The sequence below is a fragment of the Ursus arctos genome, unplaced genomic scaffold (genome assembly GCF_023065955.2).
Source record: "Ursus arctos isolate Adak ecotype North America unplaced genomic scaffold, UrsArc2.0 scaffold_28, whole genome shotgun sequence".
Classification (NCBI taxonomy): domain Eukaryota; kingdom Metazoa; phylum Chordata; class Mammalia; order Carnivora; family Ursidae; genus Ursus; species Ursus arctos.
The window spans coordinates 8,554,057-8,576,427 of NW_026622963.1; the positions used below are offsets into that span (position 1 = coordinate 8,554,057).

The following is a 22,371-nucleotide window of genomic DNA, read 5'->3' on the forward strand; positions in this document are numbered from 1 at the left end:
GGTTGCTGGGATAAAAACCAAGTACCATGCAAAAATCAGTATGGAACAGGGAATGAGGATGGCAGTATCCAATTTGATTTCAAGGTTTGAGAACTCATACGGTGTCCAATAGGGGCACACATCCCATAGTAACTGTGGTTGTTTGAAAGTTAAAATATTTTTCAATTTGCCTGTATTATTTTTTCAACAGGATACTAACTTGTTAGGACATAAATATTGATTCATTTGTTTGAACCTAACTATTACGTAAACCAAGAACTTCTGTGACCTAACAAACAAGTGTTACAAATATTTAAAGATTAAGAACATTTGAAGTGCTGTGTAGGTACTGTATACCATGCCGGCTTGTAACAAGGCGAAACTAATCTTGTCTGGGCACCAGGGACAGACAGCAGTTCTGAGAAAGTAGTACTTAAGCTGAGCTTGAAGGACAATCGGAGTCAGCTGGAGAGGGATGATGGTGGGAATAGCTTGTGTGAAGAGGGCAGGAGCTGTGGGGGGTGACAGGGGTGCAGCAAGCCTTAAAAGGTGAGGGGAGAGTGATGCTGGGGGAAGGCTGGAGAGTAGGCAGAGGCCAGGTCACACAGTGACCGGGAAGTCCAGTTAGGGAGTTGATTTAGTTTGTAAAAGACAGTGGCAAGCCTTTGGGGGATTTTAAGCAAAGGAACAGTACCTTAGGTCACTCTGTGTTTACTGGGGGAATAAAATACAAAGATGATACACATAAATATTTAAGTAATGTGGTATTCTAAGTAATATAGAGTACGTTGTGGTAAAAATTTGAAGGGCCTTGATTTTCAAAGGCATTTATAAACTTTCCTATAATTAAAAAAATTTTTTTGAAGGCAAATACTCTTGTTCAACTTGGTTGGTAGTGGACTTTTAAAATGAAAGAAAATCAGGGGTGCCTGGGTGGCTTGGTTGGTTAAGCGTCTGCCTTCCGCTCAGGTCATGATCCCAGGGGATCCCTGGGGCTCCTGCTCAGTGGGGAGTCTGCTTCTCTCTCTCCCTCTGCTCTGCCCCTGGCTCGTTCTCTCTCTCTCTCAAATAAAGTCTTAAAAAAAAAGAAAATGAAAGAAAATCAAAAGCCAGGTAGAATGTTAAGCTGTTTAGAATAAGCTGTGAAACATTTACATTTGTGTAATTATTTTTTAAATGACAAAGATGTACAGATTTTAAAATGAAATTCATTTATTAATAATTGTTTTAAATTGTTAATTTGCATATTTTGACTGCCAATCTAATACATTTATCTCTTAAGTTCCTGAATTATTTAATTTGGGTGGTACAATAAAGATTTAATGTTACACAGGAAAGGTATAAAAGTAATTTCTCTTAGTTTAACAATTATTTTGTATTGCCCTGGAATTGATATTTTTATTTATTTTACTGTAGTATCAATGTAACATTTTTTACAGTAATAAGAAGCAAATCACTGCAGGTTACTTCTGAACAATTCCTGTGCTCATTCTCAAGAGTTTTAAGACTCGAAGAATCAATTTCATAATCATTAAATAGGGATGGAACCCACCTCGTGGTATTTGAGAAAGGAAGATTAGTCTGTTTGAAATTTGATTCACACTGTAAGTGTTAGAAAAATTTAAAACAAATGAATATTAGTCCCTTCCCTCTGCCAGTGTGTTTCATATTTATTTGAACCACTCTTTCATTATGTAGTAGAGAACTAGTGTCATTCTTAAATTCACCCTGTAAATAAATTATAGATACAGGAGTGTATAGATATATTTTAAAAACAGTCTTGGTTTCATTCATTGGACTAAGCCTCCCTAATTGTTCACATGAAGAAATCTGACTAGAACTGATTATAGTCAGATTGCAAGGGAGTTGGTCAGTACTCTTCTTAAAAGAGGTAAAGCTTTAAATTGGAAAGTTTTCTCTGGCTGAGAATGTAAGATTTATAGCAAATTTTTTTTTCTTAAGTTCAGTTAGCCAACATACAGTACATCATTAGTTTTTGATGTAGTGTTCAATGATTCATTAGTTGTGTATAACACCCAGTGCTCATCACCACACCTGCCCCCTTAATACCCAACACCTGGTTACCCCATCCCCTCTCCCTTCTGTAACCCTCAGTTTGTTTCCTGGGGTCAAGAGTCTCTCTTGGTTTGTCTCCCTTTCAGATTTCTTCCCATTCAGTTTTCCTCCCTTACCCTATGCTCCTCTGCGCTATTCCTTATGTTCCATGTATGAGTGAAACCATATGATAATTGTCTTTCTCTGCTTGACTTATTTCACTTAGCATAATGCCCTCCAGTCCATCCATGTCAATGCAGGTGGTAGGTATTCATCCTTTCTGATGGCTGAGTAATATTCCATTGTATATATGAACCACATCTTCTTTATCTATTCATTTGTTGAAGGGCATCTCGGCTCCTTCCACAATTTGGCTATTATGGACATTGCTGCTATGAACGTTGGGATGCATATGGCCCTTCTTGTCACTACATCTGTATCTTTGGGGTAAATACCTAGTAGTGCAATTGCTGGGTCGTAGGGTAGCTCTATTTTTAGCCATCAGGGAAATACAAATCAAAACCACAGTGAGATACCACCTTATACCAGTTAGAATGGCAAAAATTAACAAGACAGGAAATAACAAGTGTTGGTGAGGATGTGGAGAAAGGGGAACCCTCTTACACTGTTGGTGGGAATGCAAGCTGATGCAGCCACTCTGGAAAACAGTGTGGAGGTTCCTATAGCAAATTAAAAAAAAATGTTCTTCTCATGTTCAAGGCACTGGCCAAGGACTTAGAAAAATTAAACTGATCCCTCCTGTGCTCTTTACATCAAAATGAATTCCAGGGGCACCTGGGTGGCTCAGTTGGTTAAGTGTCCGACTCTTGATCTCAGCTCCGGTCTTGATCTCAGGGTCGTGAGTTCCCTACTTAAAAAAATATAGAAAATGAAATCACAAAAGTACTAGCACAGAACAAAGCTGAATTTTTTTATAATCTTGGAATAAAAATCTTTTTAAGTATAACAGATTTAATTTTATGTAGTTAAAATTTGTTTTCTTATGACAAAAATAAAGTCAAAGTGGAAAAAGGAATATTTGCAAAACATAATAGCTATGCCCAAAGATTGCGATGTCAATAGGTTGAGTAATCCACTAGAAAAATGGACAAAGTGTATGTATGGTGACTTTATGAAGCAAATACAGCCAGTAAACACACCTTACTAATAACAAAGAATTATTTCAATTTTCTGCTTCCTTTATGTTTCGTAGAAAATTTCACTTTGAATAAAATAATCTTTAATGTTTATAAATCCCATTGTAGGGTTTGAAATAAAACTTTTATTAGATATTCATGTAATCTAACAAGGTTGGATTATCTCACCTGGCAGGGTCTTTTTTCTCATCTTCTTCTAACTGGGTCATATTTTGATTTCCTAGTAAAAGAAATTTTATTTATTAGTTATTCATAGTGAAATTACTTATTATGTGTCATAGCCAAACAGCATAATTAACAATAATTTTATACAAATTATATTTTCTTACAGAAATAGAATAAGAAAGCTTTGCTTAACTTTGTTCTCTTTATTATCTTTGTAGGATCCAGCGTTCGAACATTCACTCCATTTTATTTTCTGGTGGAACCAGTGGATACACTCTCAGTTAGAGGCTCTTCTGTTATATTGAACTGTTCAGCATATTCTGAACCTTCTCCAAAAATTGAATGGAAAAAAGATGGAACTTTTTTAAACTTAGTATCAGATGACCGACGCCAGCTTCTCTCAGATGGGTCTTTATTTATCAGGAATGTGGTGCATTCCAAACACAGTAAACCTGATGAAGGTTATTATCAGTGTGTGGCCACTGTTGAGAACCTTGGAACTATTGTCAGCAGAACAGCTAAGCTCACAGTAGCAGGTAAGTTTTTTTCAAGTAATTTATTTGTGTTTTCAAATTTTTATAAAAGGTATATCTTGATAAAAAGCAGTATTGTCCTAGAGTTTTCATTTAACTGGTAACAAGAAATACAGTCATTTAACAAGTATCAGTTGAGCATCTGCTAGGTGCGTGGCGTTATGCTAAGACTTGCTTAGTGCCGTAGGGAATAAACTGTAGCACTTCTCCGCTTTCTGTCATTTAGATTGCTTATAGCTGTGATCAGAAGTATTAAGTCCGTTCTTTTCTTCTTTTTAACTTGGAAATGACAGAGGAAGTTGTATAGGAAAATTGATTCCCTTTGATTGCCAACTTTTATCCTCCCCAGCATAACCACTTAGTATGGCTTTGTAAAACTTGCAGTATAGCCAGAATCTTGGTTCCCTTATGCCCTGGCCAAGGAAATGACATTTAATTGCATTAATTATTTAAAAACCTGTAGGATGTGGGGGCGCCTGGGTGGCACAGCGGTTAAGCGTCTGCCTTCAGTTCAGGGCGTGATCCCGGCGTTATGGGATCGAGCCCCACATCAGGCTCTTCTGCTATGAGCCTGCTTCTTCCTCTCCCACTCCCCCTGCTTGTGTTCCCTCTCTCGCTGACTGTCTCTATCTCTGTCAAGTAAATAAATAAAATCTTTAAAAAAAAAAACCTGTAGGATGTGGGTATTAAGGTGAAGAGCAGAAAATTGTAAAGACACATTCACTCCCTTTTAGAGCATTCTTATTTGAAGAATAATGGAAGTGTAAACTGAATAAGTCATACTTGTCTTATAGTAGACGCTGGTATTCCCCAGGCCAGTGTTTCTTCACTTGAGTACTAGATGAAGTGGTTAGTTTTTGTTAAGGGTCACATGGTACAAAAATTGTCTTATGTTTAAGTCTTCCATTTATACTTATCTTGGTAAAATGCTAATATGTAGAAAAGAATATGAGTAACAGAATAGTTTCCCATCTTATTGCCACTGTAGGGTGATAGTTCCCCACTTCCCGCTCACTCCAGGCTATATTTGCTCATTCATTCAGAGTACGATGGCTCTTTTTCTTTTTGGAACCAGATACTCAAAGCTGAATTTGAGTGTGATATAAAACTACTGTAATTATTCCATAATCACAGACTGAGGATGGAAAAAAAAAAGGGGGGGATCACTTCTAGCCTTTCCTCTCTTTCTTTTTTTTCCTTCTTTCTTCTTTTCCTTATTTCCTTCCTTTTTTCCTTTCCCTCCCTCCTTTCCTTTCTTCCTCTAATCTGCTTGCCGGGCTTTCTCCAACATGCTGATAAATAAGTTGGCATTATGACTGCCCCTACAGTGTCACGTAGGTGAGCTCCTGGTTATCATTTATGTTCTTAAGCTGGGCTTTAATCGTGACTCCTTCCTCTCAGCTGTCTGCCACAGCCTTTCACCAAATCCAGTGAATTCTGCTTCCTAGTTTCTCTGTACATGATCGTAGGCTACTCCTCATCGTCCCTCACCACACACAGCCTGCAACTGTCCGCTGCCTTGTTCTTTCCCCCTTCCAGTCCAGTGGTCAGGCTCTCTCCTCACCCTCCCGTAGCTCTTCAGTGACAACGTCAAGTGGATGTCTAAACTCTTGAACAGGCTTCTAGGTCTTTTCTTGAGCTGGCCTCCACTTCTGCAGCTCCCTTCCTCCCTCCCTTTTTAAAGATTTATTTATTTATTTTAGAGAGAGAGGGGTGGGGAAGGGCAGAGGGAGAGGGAGAGAATCCCAAGCAGACTCCGTGCTGAGCACAGGGCCTGATGTGGGGCTGTATCCAGGACCCTGAGATCATGACCTGAGCTGAAATCAGGAGTCAGACACTTAACCACCTCAGCCACCCAGGCACGCCTCTCCGGCTTCATTTCCTGACACTCCGCCCTGCCTCTGTCCCTGCCCTCTACCATCAGCAGCTGCAAGACCACCTTCACCATGTTTTAAGCTCTGCCAGTACTGAATATTTTCCAGTCCCTTTTATTCTCTGTCTCTGGCCTTTGCTCATGGCTTCCCCACTGCCTATTAAGCCTGTCCTGTTTTTCCTCTCTTTCTACTCTGCTGGGTTTGTCCATCCTTCTTTTAAACTTTCATATCCTTCAGGAAGCATTTTTTGGTCTAATGTCTTAGTAAACAGCCAATTTTAATACAATATAATAAAATCTTTGGCTGCAGACAAGATTCTGTAGGAGAGTTATTTAACTCACTCATGGCCTGAGTATCAGGAGGAAATAAGATCTGAGCTAAGAGATGAATAAAAGTTCTTTTAGTAGTTGCATAGTATCCATTATATAGATATACTGTGATTTATCCAAAGATTCCCTTTTTGATGAACAGTTACATGATTGAAAATTGTCTGATGTTAAAGGCAGTGGTATAGTGAACAGTCTTTTGTAAATCTCTATAGAACATATTATTGGAATTAGTAATTATATTAGTTGCTGGATCATAGACTATACTTTGTGTGTATAATTTTAAAAAGAGCACTGAATTATTTGGCTGTTCTCAAAGTTTTAACCATAAAGTTACCTTATGACTGAGCAATTCCATTTCTAGGTATCAATCCCAGAGAAGTGAAAAGATAGGTCTGTACAACAATTTGTACATGAATGGTTATACCAGCACTATCCATGATAGCTAAAAAGTGGAAACAACCTATCAAGTGATGATTGGCTAACCGAAATGTGGTATATTCATATGTGAAATGTTATTCAGCAGTAAAGGGGAATGTGAAATTCTGATATGTACTGCAACGTGGATAAACCTGAAAAATGTGGTGCTAAGTGACAGAAGCCACGTATCATATGACTTCATATATATGAAGTGTCCAGAAGAAGCACATATAGGGAGCTAAGGAGTACATTGGTGGTTTTCTAGGGCTGAGGATGGGAGAGGGGAGAGCACAGGGCACAGGACTGGGCGGGTGAATAGCGGGGATGGGGAATGACTGCAGGTGAATGTATATAGTTTCTTTGGAGGATGATGAAAATGTTTTCCAATTAGATTATAGTGATGGTTGCACAACTTTGTGTGTTACTAAAAACTGTTGAATTGTGGACTTTAAGTGATAAACTTTATGGTATAGAAGTTGTAGCTCAATAAAACTATTTTTTTTTTCAAGGAGATACTGCCAGATTGCCATTCTAAAAGAACATTGGTTAGTGTTCTTTGGTTGCAAGTGATAGAAACTGATTCTGGCCAAGTCAAGTAAGAAGGGGAATTTTTGAAAGAACACAAAGTAGGTAGCTCATAAAATTAAATAGGAGAAGTTGTCTTCTCTGCACCCACTTCTCCACAGCAGAAATTTTTGTTTTGCTGCCCGGGCAGTAGCCTGGCTGTGAGTGTTTTGTGCCTGAAAGTGGAGGAATTGGGTGGTCTGAATGCAGACATTGTTAATCTCTTCTTGTCAAGCCCGTGTCTCGCTCCTACTCCCTCTCTTTTCTCCTGCAATTCTTTGCAAGCCACAGGACAAACTGGCCTCGCACTTGCGAGTGCAGGACGCTGCAGCCGTTTCTGCAGTGATACGTCAGTCCTAGTTCCTCCATCTGTTTTCCCTATTCAGAAACTTGCAGAAATCTCTTGTCTGCCAATTCCACATATGTTGCTGTAGGTTTATATTTTTAAAAATTACTCATTTTCATGAGAACTCAGGAGGGGAGAATACTTGATTTTTTAAAAATAGAATTAGCTCTTGGTTTTATTTCAGTTCCCTTTCCCCCCTACTTTATTAGTTTCTCTGTTTATCTTTGTTAATTCCATTCTTCTAATTTTTTGGTTTCTGTAAAGTAGATATATGGCTAATTTTATCTTTCTTTCCTTCAAAAATCCCCTTGATATAAAAAATAAGAAAAAACTTGTATGAAGGCTAGACAACTTGTGTGTTATTTCCGTATGGACTAATTCACCATCATAAAACTACAAAACCTGGAAATGTTTCTCATAATTTACTAGGTTTCTCAGTCTTTAAAGAAACATTTTGTTGTGTTTGCCACATCTCAGAGTCACTTTTTAGATGTTACTGTTAATAATAATAGCAGCCACTATTTGAGTATTTTATTTGTTTATTTATTTGAGAGAGAGAATGAGAATGAGCGGGAGGGGCAGAGGGGAGCGAGAATCTCAAGCCAGCTCTGCACTGAGTGCGGACCCTGACGTGCGGCTCTATCCCAAGACCCTGGTATCATGACCTGAGCTGAAACCAAGAGTTGGATGCTTAACCAACTGAGCCACCCAGGTGCCCCTACTTTTTGAGTTTTTATGTGCGAGGCAATATGCTATATATGAAATATTCATGTTAAGTATTAACCTTTTTAACACCCTATGAGGCTTCTTATTGTTCCCATTTGACTGATGGAGAAACTGAGGCTTCGAGGTTAAGTAACTTGCTGATGTCACACAGCCATGAAGTGGTGGAGTTGGGATTCACATTCAGATCATGTGACTCCAGAACCGAGGCTCTTAACCACTGCCTTCTGTGGCATCTACAGGGTATTTATGACTATTATGACTATTTTTTGTTAATATTTCATTTTGAAATAATTTCAAACTCATTCAATTATTGCAAGAATGAAACCAAGAAATCCCATATACTCTTCACTCAGATTACCCAATTGTTAACATTTTACTGTGTCTGCCTCATAACCCTCCACAATGTGCTCATACCCAAATCAGTGTTTTTTTTCCGAACTTAGTTATTAAGGGTAAGTTGAAGGCATTACCCCCACCTAAATACTTCCATGAATATTTCCTAAAAACAAAGATACTCTCCTAAATAACCATCCATCAATTTTAGGAAATTAATCTTAATATGTTACTACCATAGAAAACCATTCTGATTTTACTGGTTGTCTCAATAAAATTCTTAATAGCAAAAAACAAAAGCAGGGACTTTGCCCCTCCAGCACTCCTTTCTGGTCTGGGATTACATGTTGTATTCAGTGGTTTAGGCTCTTTTGGTCTCAAACCATTCTTTAGTTTTATCCTTGTCTCATTTTGTGTTTTCTGATTTTCCGTTATGAATAGATTTGGGCTTTGCATTTGGGAAGGGATATCACAGAAGTAAATGATGCCACGTTCTTCTTAGTGCGTTATGTCAGGGAGTGTATGATGTTCTGTTTCATTACTGATGATGTTAACCTTCATTACTTTGTTAATATGGTCTGTGCTATGTTTCTCCACTGTGAAAGTTAAATATTTTGTACTTTTATTAATTAGTAATAAGTATTTTGAGAAGAGCTAATTTGAGACTCTGTATATATCCTATTCCTCATCCAAACTTCACCAGTGGGCTTGGTATCCATTCATTCTTTTCTGCATCAATTATCATTATCCCGGATTGAGCCAGAGGAAACCCTTCAGTCTGATTCCTGGGCCCTTTTGATGTGTCCATATTGTTCTTTGGATGCTTCCTTACTTCCTGTCACGGGATGTTCCAGGTTCATCTTGTATTTTCCTTACTCTAGTCATGGAATCAGCCTCTTCTCTAAGGAGCATTGTTTCCTTGTAGCAGAAAATGGTATTTAGAAATCAAGATTATGTCACGATATATACTCATTGCTACTCAAGTGGCATTGATTTTGGGCTCCCTCTGGACAGAGCTAGGAGCTTTATACATATATGTGTATACGCATACCTGTATGTAATGACTGTGTATGAAATGTATATATATTTTACACATACACATTTATATCTATATATGTTTAACTATATTTGTATAATTATATAAAACTGTAAGTTTATACTGATGCCTCAATTCTACCAATATCATGAGGAATGTGACTCCAGTTATCCCTAGTACAGTTACTTATTTGACCTGTATCCCTGTTGTAGCCAATTTCCCGACCCATAGACCTTCTTCTTGACCCTGGTTCCACCATGCATATGGCCACGTGGGCTGACTTGCTCCTGGTTCCCATGGCTACATTTTAAAGTAACATTTAACTACACTTTTTTTCTTCTTTTCTTTTATTGTCCAGGTCTTCCAAGATTTGCCAGCCAGCCAGAACCTTCTTCAGTTTATGCTGGGAACAGTGCAATTCTGAATTGTGAAGTTAATGTAGATTTGGTCCCGTTTGTGAGGTGGGAACAGAACAGACAGCCTCTTCTTCTGCATGATAGAGTTATTAAACTTCCAAGTGGAACACTGGTTATCAGCAACGCTACTGAAGGAGATGGGGGACTTTACCGCTGCATAGTTGAAAGTGGCGGGCCACCAAAGTATAGCGATGAAGCTGAATTGAAAGTTCTTCCAGGTATTCATTTATTACCAGGACTTGTGGTTTTATGTTTATTAATGAATAAAAATTGTTCTGTTAGAATTTCTTTTTTAATAAACACTGTTAAATATGTGGTGTGACAAATTAATGTCAGCGTAAGGAGTCTCAGTTTCTTAGAGGTAGAGAAAAGAAGAAAATGTGCCAGAAAGATTGACTCTTTAGTGAATACATGAGTAGAGATTTATGAAGTGATCAAGTGTATTTAATATGTATGGCATTCTTCTTGGCCAAAGACACACTAGGTCTGTGTCTTTTGTCAAGCCTCTCTCTGCTCCTTCCCTGGACGGGATGCTTCACAGAGATCTCTTGTCAGAGTCCGAGACTCATTCGGGCTAGTTCATGTAAGGGACGGGCAGCGTGGTGACTCATACGGCAGCTCTGGACACACTGGTAAGCAAGGTTCTTGGATCTTTATAGCGCGCCCCCATTTTAGGGTAAACTCAGCCCCTTCTTCCCTTTCTTTGTGGGTTCTCTCTCTCTCTCTCTGCCCCTGCTGGCTCTCCTTCTCTGTTTCGTGTGTCTTTTCTCAGCTGTGTCACTTCTGCTCACTCCTAACTTCCTCTTTCACGTTGCTTATCACAGTCCTGCTAGCCTCTTGCTGTCTCCTGGCCTTTCAGCTTCCGTTCCCACTGCTGGGTGCCTGAGTCCACATTTCTTCCTTCAGACCTGACTTTATGAATATAATGGGGCCATCTTTACATTGTTTGGGCACAGTTTTTCTATACAACTACTTCATAGGCTAATTTTAGTCTGTGGGTTGGCTTGCAAAGTGAGACCCGTGTTGTGAGCCTCGGTGCTTGACAGTGTTCCGCATGGGCTTTGAACTGATTTTTTTTTAATGCAGTTTCTTTCTTCGTCAGCATCATCCGTGTCTTTGCCATTCCTGTCCCTGTGTATTTTCAGCTCGGCAGCCACAGTTATTTTTTAAAATGTATATTAGATTGTAAAATGAAATAAAACGTATATTACATCGTGTCACATCTTTGCTCAAAACCTAATGGTTTCTCGTCTTAGAGTGAAGGTTAAAGTCCTTGGCCTGTAAGGCTTTGTATAATCCTAAGGCCACCTTCCTCCCCATCTCATCTGGTACTCTCCTCTCCCTCACTCTGTGATTGTGGCCACCTCATGTTTCCTGAGCACCCCAGACATTCTTTTGCTTTGGGGTCTTTCTACTTGCCTTTTTGCTTTGCCTGGAATCCTCTTCCATCAGATACCCGCCTGACACCATCTTATTTTTCTGCTCACATATCACTTCATCGTTGAGCCTTCCTTGGCCACTAAATGTTTAAAACAACAATCTTCCATATCCACCCTGGTACTTTCCTCTTTCCCCCTTAATTTTACTTCAGAACATATCCACTGTCTGACATACAATGTCTTTTATTTCTTGTCTCTCTCCCTAAGTCGTATATAAGGTCAACACGGGTAGGGAATTTTGTCTGCTGCCAAGAATGGTAACTGGCACATAGACGCCAGTAAATACTTGTTCAGATTTATTTGTTTCTATCAAAATACGATTACATTTAGCTAAATCCCAATGGGAAAAAAAAAGAGAACTATGTCTTCCAGCCTACTTCCTGACTTGCTTTTACATGGCAGAGGTCCTGTTTCTTCTCTGTTATCTGGGTACCATTGAAGCAAATCCTCAAAACCAGATCCAAGGAAACAAGATTTTCGGTGTCAGAGAATGAATCACCACTCAATATCTGAAACAAAAACAAAATACTGGATGTTTTCTTTACTGACATGAGGGAAAACCATAGTTGTTAAGCACAGTCTTCTTGAATAATGCACTGCCTATCTCATGTAGAATTTTGGGGCAGATGTTATTTTTTTTTTAAGATTTTATTTATTTATTCTACGGAGATAGAGACAGCCAGCGAGAGAGGGAACACAAGCAGGGGGAGTGGGAGAGGAAGCAGCAGGCTCACAGCGGAAGAGCCCGATGTGCGGCTTGATCCCATAACACCGGGATCATGCCCTGAGCCGAAGGCAGACGCTTAACCTCTGTGCCACCCAGGCGCCCCGGGAAGATGTTATTTTTTGGTGTGTTGGTTAAGAGGCAAGAGTGGGTTGATGTCAGCCATAGAAGCATGTTTTATGGTTGGTTACAAAGGTGAGAGCGGGTTAATGTCAGCTATAGAGGCAAGTGATTCCACTGCTGAATGGCTAACTTTTAAAACCCTGAGGCTTTTAAACCCACTCATTGGCTGGCTTTCAAAGGCATGTTCCCTGAAGCAAGCTGTCAGTGATCTCTTAGACAGTGTTTACTTGTTACCATGGCTATAGCGCTGTCATTGATTAGTTACACAAGTTTAAAGCCAGCCCTGGTGGTGGTTACCGTGGCTGTAGAACATCTTTTCCTGAGAGTATGGGGACAAGAGTCCTATCTCTTTACCTGAGAATGGTCTTTTTCTCAAAACAGAACACCGGAAATACCACTTCATCAAGTAGAGAACCCTGTCTTCTACCCATTAGAGTGTGTCCTTTCAGATGTCCATAAGAGGGCAGCTATAAAGTGAACACTCACAGTGGTAGCCTAATAGTGGTACCATTATAAAAATCAAGGGATTGACAGGCTAAGTGAATAAGTTAGAGATGAAACTCAGAAAGATTTTCAGAAGTAACACACAGATGTAGGGATGTAAAGGGAACCTCTTATGATATCCCTCTGAATGGAGAGGATGCTGTTAAGAGTCCTGAGCTTGCTCAGTCTTTTCTCTCTTTGTGCCACTCATGAAACATTTACTTTATTCAGTCTTTTAATGTGCAGGGGATTCTTGTCAAGTGTCCCTCAGTTGACCGGTATGCACCTTGAAGTTAGGAGCTATAACTTCTACATCGTTAAGGTCCCCAGAGAGCCTAGCACGATGCTTTACACGTTAAAGTGATTAAAGAAAAATGTTTGTGAATTTATTTTTTAAAGATTTATTTATTTATTTTGGCTGGGGGCAGAGGGAGAAGGAGAGGGAGAATCTCAAGCAGACTCCCTGCTGAGCACAGAGCCCAAAGCAGGGCTTGATCTCATGACCCTGAGATCATGACCTGAGCTGAAATCAAGAGTCAGACGCTTAATCGACTGAGCCACCAAGGCGCCCTGAAATGTTTGCTAATTTAAATGGACTTTTCTTGTGTCACTGTTACTTAAAATATTTTTGTTATGTAAAGCCACATAGGGCGCCTGTCTGGCTCTGCTGGTAAAGCATGCAGCTCTTGATCTTGGGGTCATGAGTTCAAGCCCCACATTGGGCATGGAGTCTACTCAAAATAAAATAATAAAGCCACACAGACTGAACAGGAATTTGCCACTCCTCATCATTAGTGTAGTAAAGTGCTTTCTTAATTATTGTCTTTTATTTTTTAATTTTTTAGATCCTGAGTTCACTTCAAACTTGGTATTTTTGAAACAACCTTCTTCCTTAGTCAGAGTCATTGGTCAGAGTGTGGTGTTGCCATGTGTTGCTTCAGGACTTCCTACTCCAGCCATTAGATGGATGAAAAATGAGGAGGCACTTGACACAGAAAGGTAATGTCGTCTGCCTAAAAGCCTTTTTCAGCCTGAGCCTGAGACTTGGTCTCATCTAATTTGGGACTACTGCTTAATCATGAAAAAAATGGTTATCTACTTTATTTTTATTTAAGCACATTATAATGCTCATTTATCATTCTTGAAATAGTTTATATACTGTATATGATTAGGATGTTTAAACGACAAATTGCTTTCAAAATATTAAGGGGTAATTATTCCATTTATTCTTTCTGAGCTGCAGTATACTTAGCTTAAGGCCTCAAGACCTCCTTCCCTAAGTTGTTGCAGGAGTTTCTGGTCTTGACTAGCCTGAGACTTCTCATTCCTTTTCATGTGCATTTTGTTGATAGTAGTTTTTTCCTTTATTCTAAAAATAAAATGTATTCCTCATCCTTCTGTTTTTGCCTTTTAAAATCATACCAGCTTTCTTGTATGATCATAAATTCTTCCTCTTCCACAAAAGCCTTTTCTCTTAACATCAGCCGTCCTGTCATCCCTCATGACTTATGTCATAGGTACTTGACATATATAATGGCTGCTTTGCTCTCTTGTTTTCTGATAAAGGAACTGAGGTAGTGGTGGTGGTATTTAGGTATATTTTGTTTCCAAAGCAAAGTTATTTTGCGTGTTGTAGCATGTTTAGTATCATCCTTGGCCTCTATCCACTACATGCCAGTAGCACTCCCAAGTTGTGACAATCAAAAATGTTTCTGGATGTTGCCAGATGTCCCTTTTGTCCCCAGCTGAGGACCACTGTGGCAGAGCAGTGCTGTCCAGTAGAAGTATGATGCAAGCCATGTATGTAATTTAAAAATTTTGGTAGCTAGATAAAAAAAAAAAGCCAACACTAAGATGTAACACACATTACTAAATACAATAATAATAATTTATATGATGCATCAGTTAAAGTGAAACGTCGTTCTACCAAAACAGTGAAGTTGTGGTTAGTGTTTTTTCAGCTTTTACATTTAAATAAAAATTAAATAAAATTCAGAGTTCAGTTCTTCAGTTATTCCAGCCACATTTCAAGTGTCAGAGGCCACGTGTGGCTAGTGGCTATTGATTTGGACTGGGCAGGTCTGAAGATTCCCAACTGAGTATCCAAAGTAAGCGGACAGTCTTAATTTGTGTACTTAAGTAACCAAGACCCGGGAAAGGGTAACTCGCTAGTTAGCTTGGTGATCAACCTTCAGTGATAGGTGGAAGTGATAGAATGCACGAAAGTGTTTCATTGGCAAAACTGATGGCATCATCTCCAATATCACCTCTTTCTTTCTTTCTTTTTTTTTTTTAATGATTTTTTATTATACTATGTTAGTCACCACACAGTACATCCCCGGTTTCCGATGTAAAGTTCGATGATTCATTAGTTGCGTATAACACCCATTGCACCATGCAGTACGTGCCCTCCTTACTACCCATCACCGGTCTATCCCATTCCCCCACCACCCTCCCCTCTGAGGCCCTCAGTTTGTTTCTCATAGTCCATAGTCTCTCATGTTTCATTCCCCCTTCTGATTACCCCCCCTTTCTTTATCCCTTTCTTCCCCTACCAATCATCCTATTTCTTATGTTCCGTAGATGAGAGAAATCATATGATATTTGTCTTTCTCTGACCTCTTTCTTTCTCAGCACCCATCCAGTCCCAGCTACTTCTTTTTTTTTTCCTTTTTATTTTTTTATTTTTTTTAATGATTTTTTATTATATTATGTTAGTCACCATACAGTACATCCCTGGTTTCCAGTGTAAAGTTCAATGATTCATTAGTTGCGTATAACACCCAGTGCACCATGCAGTACGTGCCCTCCTTACTACCCATCACCGGTCTATCCCATTCCCCCACCACCCTCCCCTCTGAGGCCCTCAGTTTGTTTCTCATAGTCCATAGTCTCTCATGTTTCATTCCCCCTTCTGATTTCCCCCCCTTTCTTTATCCCTTTCTTCCCCTACCGATCATCCTATTTCTTATGTTCCATAGATGAGAGAAATCATATGATATTTGTCTTTCTCTGACCTCTTTCTTTCTCAGCACCCATCCAGTCCCAACTACTTCTGTCTGTATTTTACTTCCTTTCTTCCCACTCCCTTTCCCCAGCTAAATATTATGCAAAGGATTTATAAGGCTTCAAGGGAATATTTAAAACTTATGCTAACTGAGACATAGGGAACGTTTAAAAAGTGGATAAAATGAAGCTCTCTTTGAGTAAAAATTTAAATTGGCTACGTGTTAGAACAAAATCTTTATCAGGAGTAGGAAAGCTGGGGCGCCTGGGTGGCTCAGTTGGGTATGCATCCAGCTCTTGATTTCAGCTCAGGTCATGATCTCAGGGTGGTGAGATCCATCCCCACATTGAGCTCCACACTCAGTGGGGAGTCTGTTTGGGATTTTCTCTCTTTCTCTCTCCCTCTGCCTCTTCTCCTGCTTGTGCTCTCTCTCTCTCTGTCTCTCAAATAAATAGATCTTAATTGCTTTTTAATTAAATTTTATTTATTTGAGAGAGCACGAGTGGGGAGAGGAGCAGAAGGTGAGGGAGAGGAACAGGCAGACTCTGCATTGAGTGCAGACTCTGACATGGCTCAGTCCTAGGACTCTGAGCTCATGACCTGAGCCTAAACCAAGAGTAGGCCGCTTAACCACCTGAACCACCCAGGTGCCCCAGAAATAAATAAATCTTAAAAAAAAAAAAAAGGAATAAGAAAGCTGAAATAGGTTCTTTTTAAAGTTTTTATATTTTATCATCATAGAAGGATGTTCTGAAGATATATAATGATAAAGGAGTTTGATTTCTTATGTAAGAAAAGTGAGGATTACTGTGATTCTTGTTTGCTTATTCAGTAATTATTCAACAAATGCTTATTGAATGCCAATTACGTTAAGCATATTGTAGGTACTGGGAACAGACTAGTGAACCAAACAGAGTTTTGCTGTTATGAATAGAGTTTTGCTGATATCCTAGTGGGGAATAATCAGACAGTAATCACTTAAACATATAAAAGTTCAGTTTATGATAAGTGCTATAAAGAAAATTAAGACAAAAGTATGCCAGGGATGCCAAGAGAGGTAGAGGTAGGCTTGCTATCCTCTATAGAGGTAGGATTGGCTATTCCTTCAGTAAAGTGATTCTCATACTGGAATCTAGATGTGGGTTGGGGTACATAAGTCATGGTAGAAATGTTACATATCTTCCTTTTATGTTGCATAAAATTGTTACATTCAATTTTATTCAAAGATATTTCTTAAGGGAAATGTTTTTTAATGAAATCAAATGTGGATATATCATGGCTAGTAATATTCCTCTGAATTTGAAGGACAATTCAGAAGACTTAAGACTGAGTAGACTGTTTTCTACTTGAGTTCTCTAGGCTTCTGAATACTTGGGTTACATGGTAGAAAAGTCTGAGAAGCATTGCTTTGGTATAGCACTGTCTCAGGAAGCTTCACAAGCATACAGGAGGAGAACAGTGTTGACGGCGTTCACATCGGTATTTCCAAAACCTAGCATAGTGTGTGGCACATAATGGGGTAGGGAGAGTGGTAACCAATATTTTTTGGTCTGAACGTAGTAAAGGAGAATCAGAGGGCTTCGGGTTATATATAGGTAATTGCTCAAAATGTGTCTGTTTCTACCAGTGCCTTATGAGATATGCAGATGGGGCTTAGCTAATAAATTATTTAAATCCCAAATTTGAAAGAAATTTTGAAATTGGAAGAAACAAATGGCTAGAAATCTAGATAGTGCTATTCTGGCTCTGGTAAAAATCTTAAATTATTAGACATCCTTCTCTATTACTAATCCTAAGACCTGTTTGAAAATGAACATTTTAAAACATTACCTGGGAGGAGCTAAGATGGCTGAGTAGTAGGAGGACCCTAGGCTTGCCTCTTCCCTTGAACACAGCTAGATAAATATCAAATCACTCTGAATACCCAAGAAATTGATCTGAGGACTGCAACTAGAGGGAAAGAGGCCACAATGTAGAAGGTGGGAGGTTTGGAGATGTGATTTGGGGGAAAAGCAGATCACAGGTGCTGCAGAGGTGAGGGAGCCCTGATCACGGAGAGAGGTGAGAGAGGGAGAAAGAGGAGTGCACAGGGGATTGCACAAGGAAAATACTTCCCCAAAGTGGGAAAACTAGAGGGGCTGATTTCTGTGAGTTTTTACAACCAGCGAGGCTCAAAGATTGGAGTTTTAGAGGTCCATGGCATGGGTAGTTTGGAGCCCTGAGGGTACTGCAGTGCTCCTGTGGAGAAGGAGGGCAGATAGGCCAGGGGCAGGTGGTGCAATCTGGGGATCCTCTGGAGTGCACGGGGAGAGATGATTCCCCCTTCTTGGAGTGCACCTGGGAGAGATGGCACTGCCTCTGTGGGGACAGAAGAGCCAGCAGGTACCATTACCTCCCCTGCCCCTCAGCATAGGTGCAGAGCTACGTGCAGAAGGTGGCTAACTTGGATACTGGCTCTTTGCTATACTTCATTCCAAATACCACACCTCTGTGCTTTTGTGCAACTGCCCTTCTGGGACAAACCTGAATCAGTCCCAGTGCAGTGAGACCTTCCCCCAGAGGACCAGTGGGGGGGGCCACACCAGGTCCCAAATGTTTGGAGTTTTAAAACTCAGCCGGCCTGCCTGGGATAGAACACGGGTGCGCTGAGCTGCCAGGCAGGCAGAAGGCCTGGACGCAGATGGGGTGAAGGCAGTGAGCTGAGGGCCACCAGGGACACATGAGGGGAGATTGTTCACTGTTCTGGTAGGGCTCCCCAGACAGCAGTGGGCATGAACTGCCCTCTCTGGGCACAAGGGAGGGGGTTGGTGCCACTTCTCTCCCCTACACCTCAGCATAAACTAACTTCAGTAAGTAGCACAGTGCCAGCAGTGGCAGCCTAATCCAAGCAGCCTACACCAAGTCCCACCCCACTGCACCCTGCAGGTGCTGCTTTTTGCAGGCAAGTGTGCCTGAGAACCAGAGCAGCAGGCCCCTCCCCCAGAAGACCAGCACAAACCCCCCTGCATGTACCCAGTCTACTGACCATAGAGCTCTGCAAAGCTTCAGCTCTAGTGGAAATAGCATTAAGTCTCTCTTGACAAGCAAACAGACCAGAGCACACCTAGTTAAAAACCACCACACTTTGGCCAAGGTCCAAATACTCCCCGCTGCAGGCAAGGAGAAACTCTGTGGAGGACTGACCTGAGGGAAAGAGCAGCCAAAACATAGCAGCAGAGTGTACACAGCATACTCCAGAGACATTTCCTGAAACGCCAGCCCCTTGACAGTGTACAACCTCTTCTTTATAAAGCAATTACTCTTAGGAGCAAGAAACAGAACATTCTCGCTTTCCTAACACACAGAAGACAGGCACCTACCATAATGCCAAGATGGAAGAATTCATCCCAAAAGAAAGAACAAGAAAAGGGGATCTAATCAAAACAGATATAAATAATATGCCTGATCCAGAATTTAAAGGGACAATCATAAGGATATTAGCTGGGCTTGAGAAGAGCATAGAAGACACCAAGGAGTCCCTTACCACAGAGATAAAAGACTTAAAAACTAGTCAGGCCGAAATTAAAAAATCCTATAATCAAGTTGCAAAGCCAACTGGATGTAATGATCACAAGGCTGGAAGAAGGAGAGGAATGAATAAGTGATACAGAAGATAAAATTATGGAAAATAATGAAGCTTAAAAGAAGAGGGAAAGAAAAATATTGGACAACGAATGTAGACTTTGGGAATGTAGTGACTCCATAAAGTGCGATAACATTCGTTGTCATAGGAGTCCCAGAAGAAGAAGAGAGGGGAAAAGGTGTAGAGGCTTCACTTGGGGGAAATTATAGCTGAAAACTTACCTAACATGGGGAAGAAAAGAGACATCCAAATCCAGGAGGCACAGAGAACTCCCATCAAAATCAACAAAAACAGGCCTATATCAAGATGTATTGTAGTTAAATTTGCAAAATATAGAGATGAAAAATCCTAAGAGCAGCAAGACAAAAGAAGTCCCTAACTTACAAGGGAAAACAAATAAGGTTAAGAACAGATCTAGCCACAGAAACTTGGCAGGCCAGAAGAGAGTGGCATGCTGAATGGGAAAAATATGCAGATAGGAATACTCTATCCAGCAAGGCTGTCATTCAGAATAGGAGAGATAAAGAGTTTCCCAGACAAACAAAAACTGAGGGAGTTCATGACCACTAAGCCATCCCTGCAAGAAATATTAAAGAGGACTCTTTGAGTGGGAAAGAAAGACCGAAACCTTCAATGATTAGAAAGAAACATAGAAAATCTCCAGAAATGACAGAACAAGTAATAAAATGGCACTAAATTCATATCTATCAGTAATCACTCTGAATGTAGATGGACTAAATGCACCAACCAAAAGACATAGGCTATCAGAATGGGTAAAAGACAAACAAACAAAAAACCAAGACACATCTATATGCTGCCTGCAAGAGACTTATTTTAGATCTAAAGATACCTGCACATTGAAAGTGAGGGGGTAGAGAACCATTTATCATGCTAATGGACATCAAAAGAAAGCCAGAGTAGCAGTACTTACATTAGACAAACTAGATTTTAAATTGAAGGCTGTAACAAGAGATGAAGAAGGGCATAATATCATAATAAAAGGATCTATCCAGCAAGAAGACCTAACAATTATAAATATTTATGCTCCCAATTTGGGAGCATCCAAATATGAATAACAAACATAAAGGAATTCATTGATAATAATACAATAATAGTAGAGGACTTTAACACCACACTTACATCAACAGACAGATCATCTAGGCAAAATCAACAAGGAAACAATGGCTTTGAATGACACACTGGACCAGATGGACTTAACAGATATGGTAAGAACATTTCATCCTAAAGCAGCAGAATACACATTCTTATCGAGTGCACATGGGACAGTCTCCAGAATAGATCAGTACGAGGTCACAGATCAGACCTCAACAAGTACAAAATGATTGAGATCATACCATGCATATTTTCTCACCATAATGCTGTGAAACTTGAAGTCAACCACAAGAAAATATTTGGAAAGACCACAAATACATGGAGGTTAAAGAACATCCTACGAAAAAAATGAATGGATCAATCAGGAAATTAAAGAAGAGATAAAAAAATACATGGAAACAAATGATAATGAAAACACAATGGTCCAGAACTTTTGGGATACAGCAAAAACAGTCATAACAGGGAAGTAAGTAGCAATACAGGCCTATGTCAAGAAGCAAGAAAAATCTCAAACACGCAACCTAACCTCACACCTAAAGGAGCTAGAAAAAGAAGAATCAATGAAGCCTAAAGCCAGCAGAAGAAGGGAAATAATAAAGATTGGAGCAAAAGTAAATGATACAGAAACACACAACAGCAGAACAGATGAATGAACTCAGGAACTGGTTCTTTGAAAGAATTAATAAAAGTGACAAACCCCTAGCCAGACTTATCAAAAGAAAAGAGAAAGGACCCAAGTAAATAAAATTACAAATGAAAGTGGAGAGATCACAACCGACACCACAGAAGTACGAACAGTTATAGGAGAATATTATGAAAAATTATATGCCAACAGATTGGGCAATCTGGAGGAAATGGTAAATTCCTAGAAACATATAAACTACCAAAACTGAAACAGGAAGAAATAGAAAACTTAAACAGATTGATAACCAGCAAAGAAATTGAATCAGTAATAAAAAATATCTCAAAAACAAAAGTCCAGGGCCAGATGGCTTCCCAGGGGGATTCTACCAAACATTTAAGAAGAATTAATACCTGTTCTTCTCAAACTGTTCCAAAAAATAGAAGTGGAAGGAAAACTTCCAAACTCATTCTATAAGGCCAGCATCACCTTGATTCCCAAACCAAAGACCTCACTAAAAAAGAGAATTATAGGCCAGTATCCCTAATGAACATGGATGCAAAAATTCTCAAAGAGAAGACTCCAACAAAAAATTGCTAGAATTGGGGCGCCTGGGTGGCACAGCGGTTAAGCGTCTGCCTTCGGCTCAGGGCGTGATCCCGGCGTTATGGGATCGAGCCCCACATCAGGCTCCTCCGCTATGAGCCTGCTTCTTCCTCTCCCACTCCCCCTGCTTGTGTTCCCTCTCTCGCTGGCTGTCTCTATCTCTGTCGAATAAATAAATAAAATCTTAAAAAAAAATTGCTAGAACTGATACATGAATGCAGTAAAGTCACAGGATACAAAATCAACGTACAGAAATCTATTGCATTTCTATACACCAATAATGAAGTTGCAGAAAGCAATCAGTGAATTGATCCCACTTATAAATAATTGCACCAAAACCCATAAGATACGTGGGAGTAAACCTAACCAAAGAGATAAAAGATCTATATTCTGAAAACTATAGAACACTTACAAAAGAAATTGAAGAGGACACAAAGAAGTGGAAAACCATTGCATGCCCATGGATTGGAAGAACAAATATTATTGAAATGTCCATACTACCCAAAGAAATCTACACATTTAATGTAGTCCCTATCAAATTACCAACAGCATTTTTCACAGAGCTAGAACAATCAATCCTAAAATTTGTATGGAACCATAAAAGACCCCAAAAAGCCAAAGCAACCCTAAAAAAGAAAAGCAAAGCTGGAGGCATCATAATTCTGAATATCAAGCTATATTACAAAGCTGTAGTCATCAAGA

General features: G+C 39.7%; 1 protein-coding gene across 11 annotated transcripts in view; it reads left to right on the forward strand.

Annotated features, from left to right (window-relative positions):
• The window catches only part of NEO1 (neogenin 1), a 235,571-nt gene that overhangs the window by 54,239 nt on the left and 158,961 nt on the right, over positions 1–22,371 (forward strand). For all 11 annotated transcript variants that reach the window (XM_026478465.4, XM_026478468.4, XM_026478469.4 and 8 more), the window contains 3 exons: positions 3,575–3,892; positions 9,873–10,148; positions 13,545–13,698. In XM_026478465.4, the coding sequence (XP_026334250.2) occupies positions 3,575–3,892; positions 9,873–10,148; positions 13,545–13,698 (748 nt within the window). The remainder of the gene's footprint in view (positions 1–3,574; positions 3,893–9,872; positions 10,149–13,544; positions 13,699–22,371) is intronic.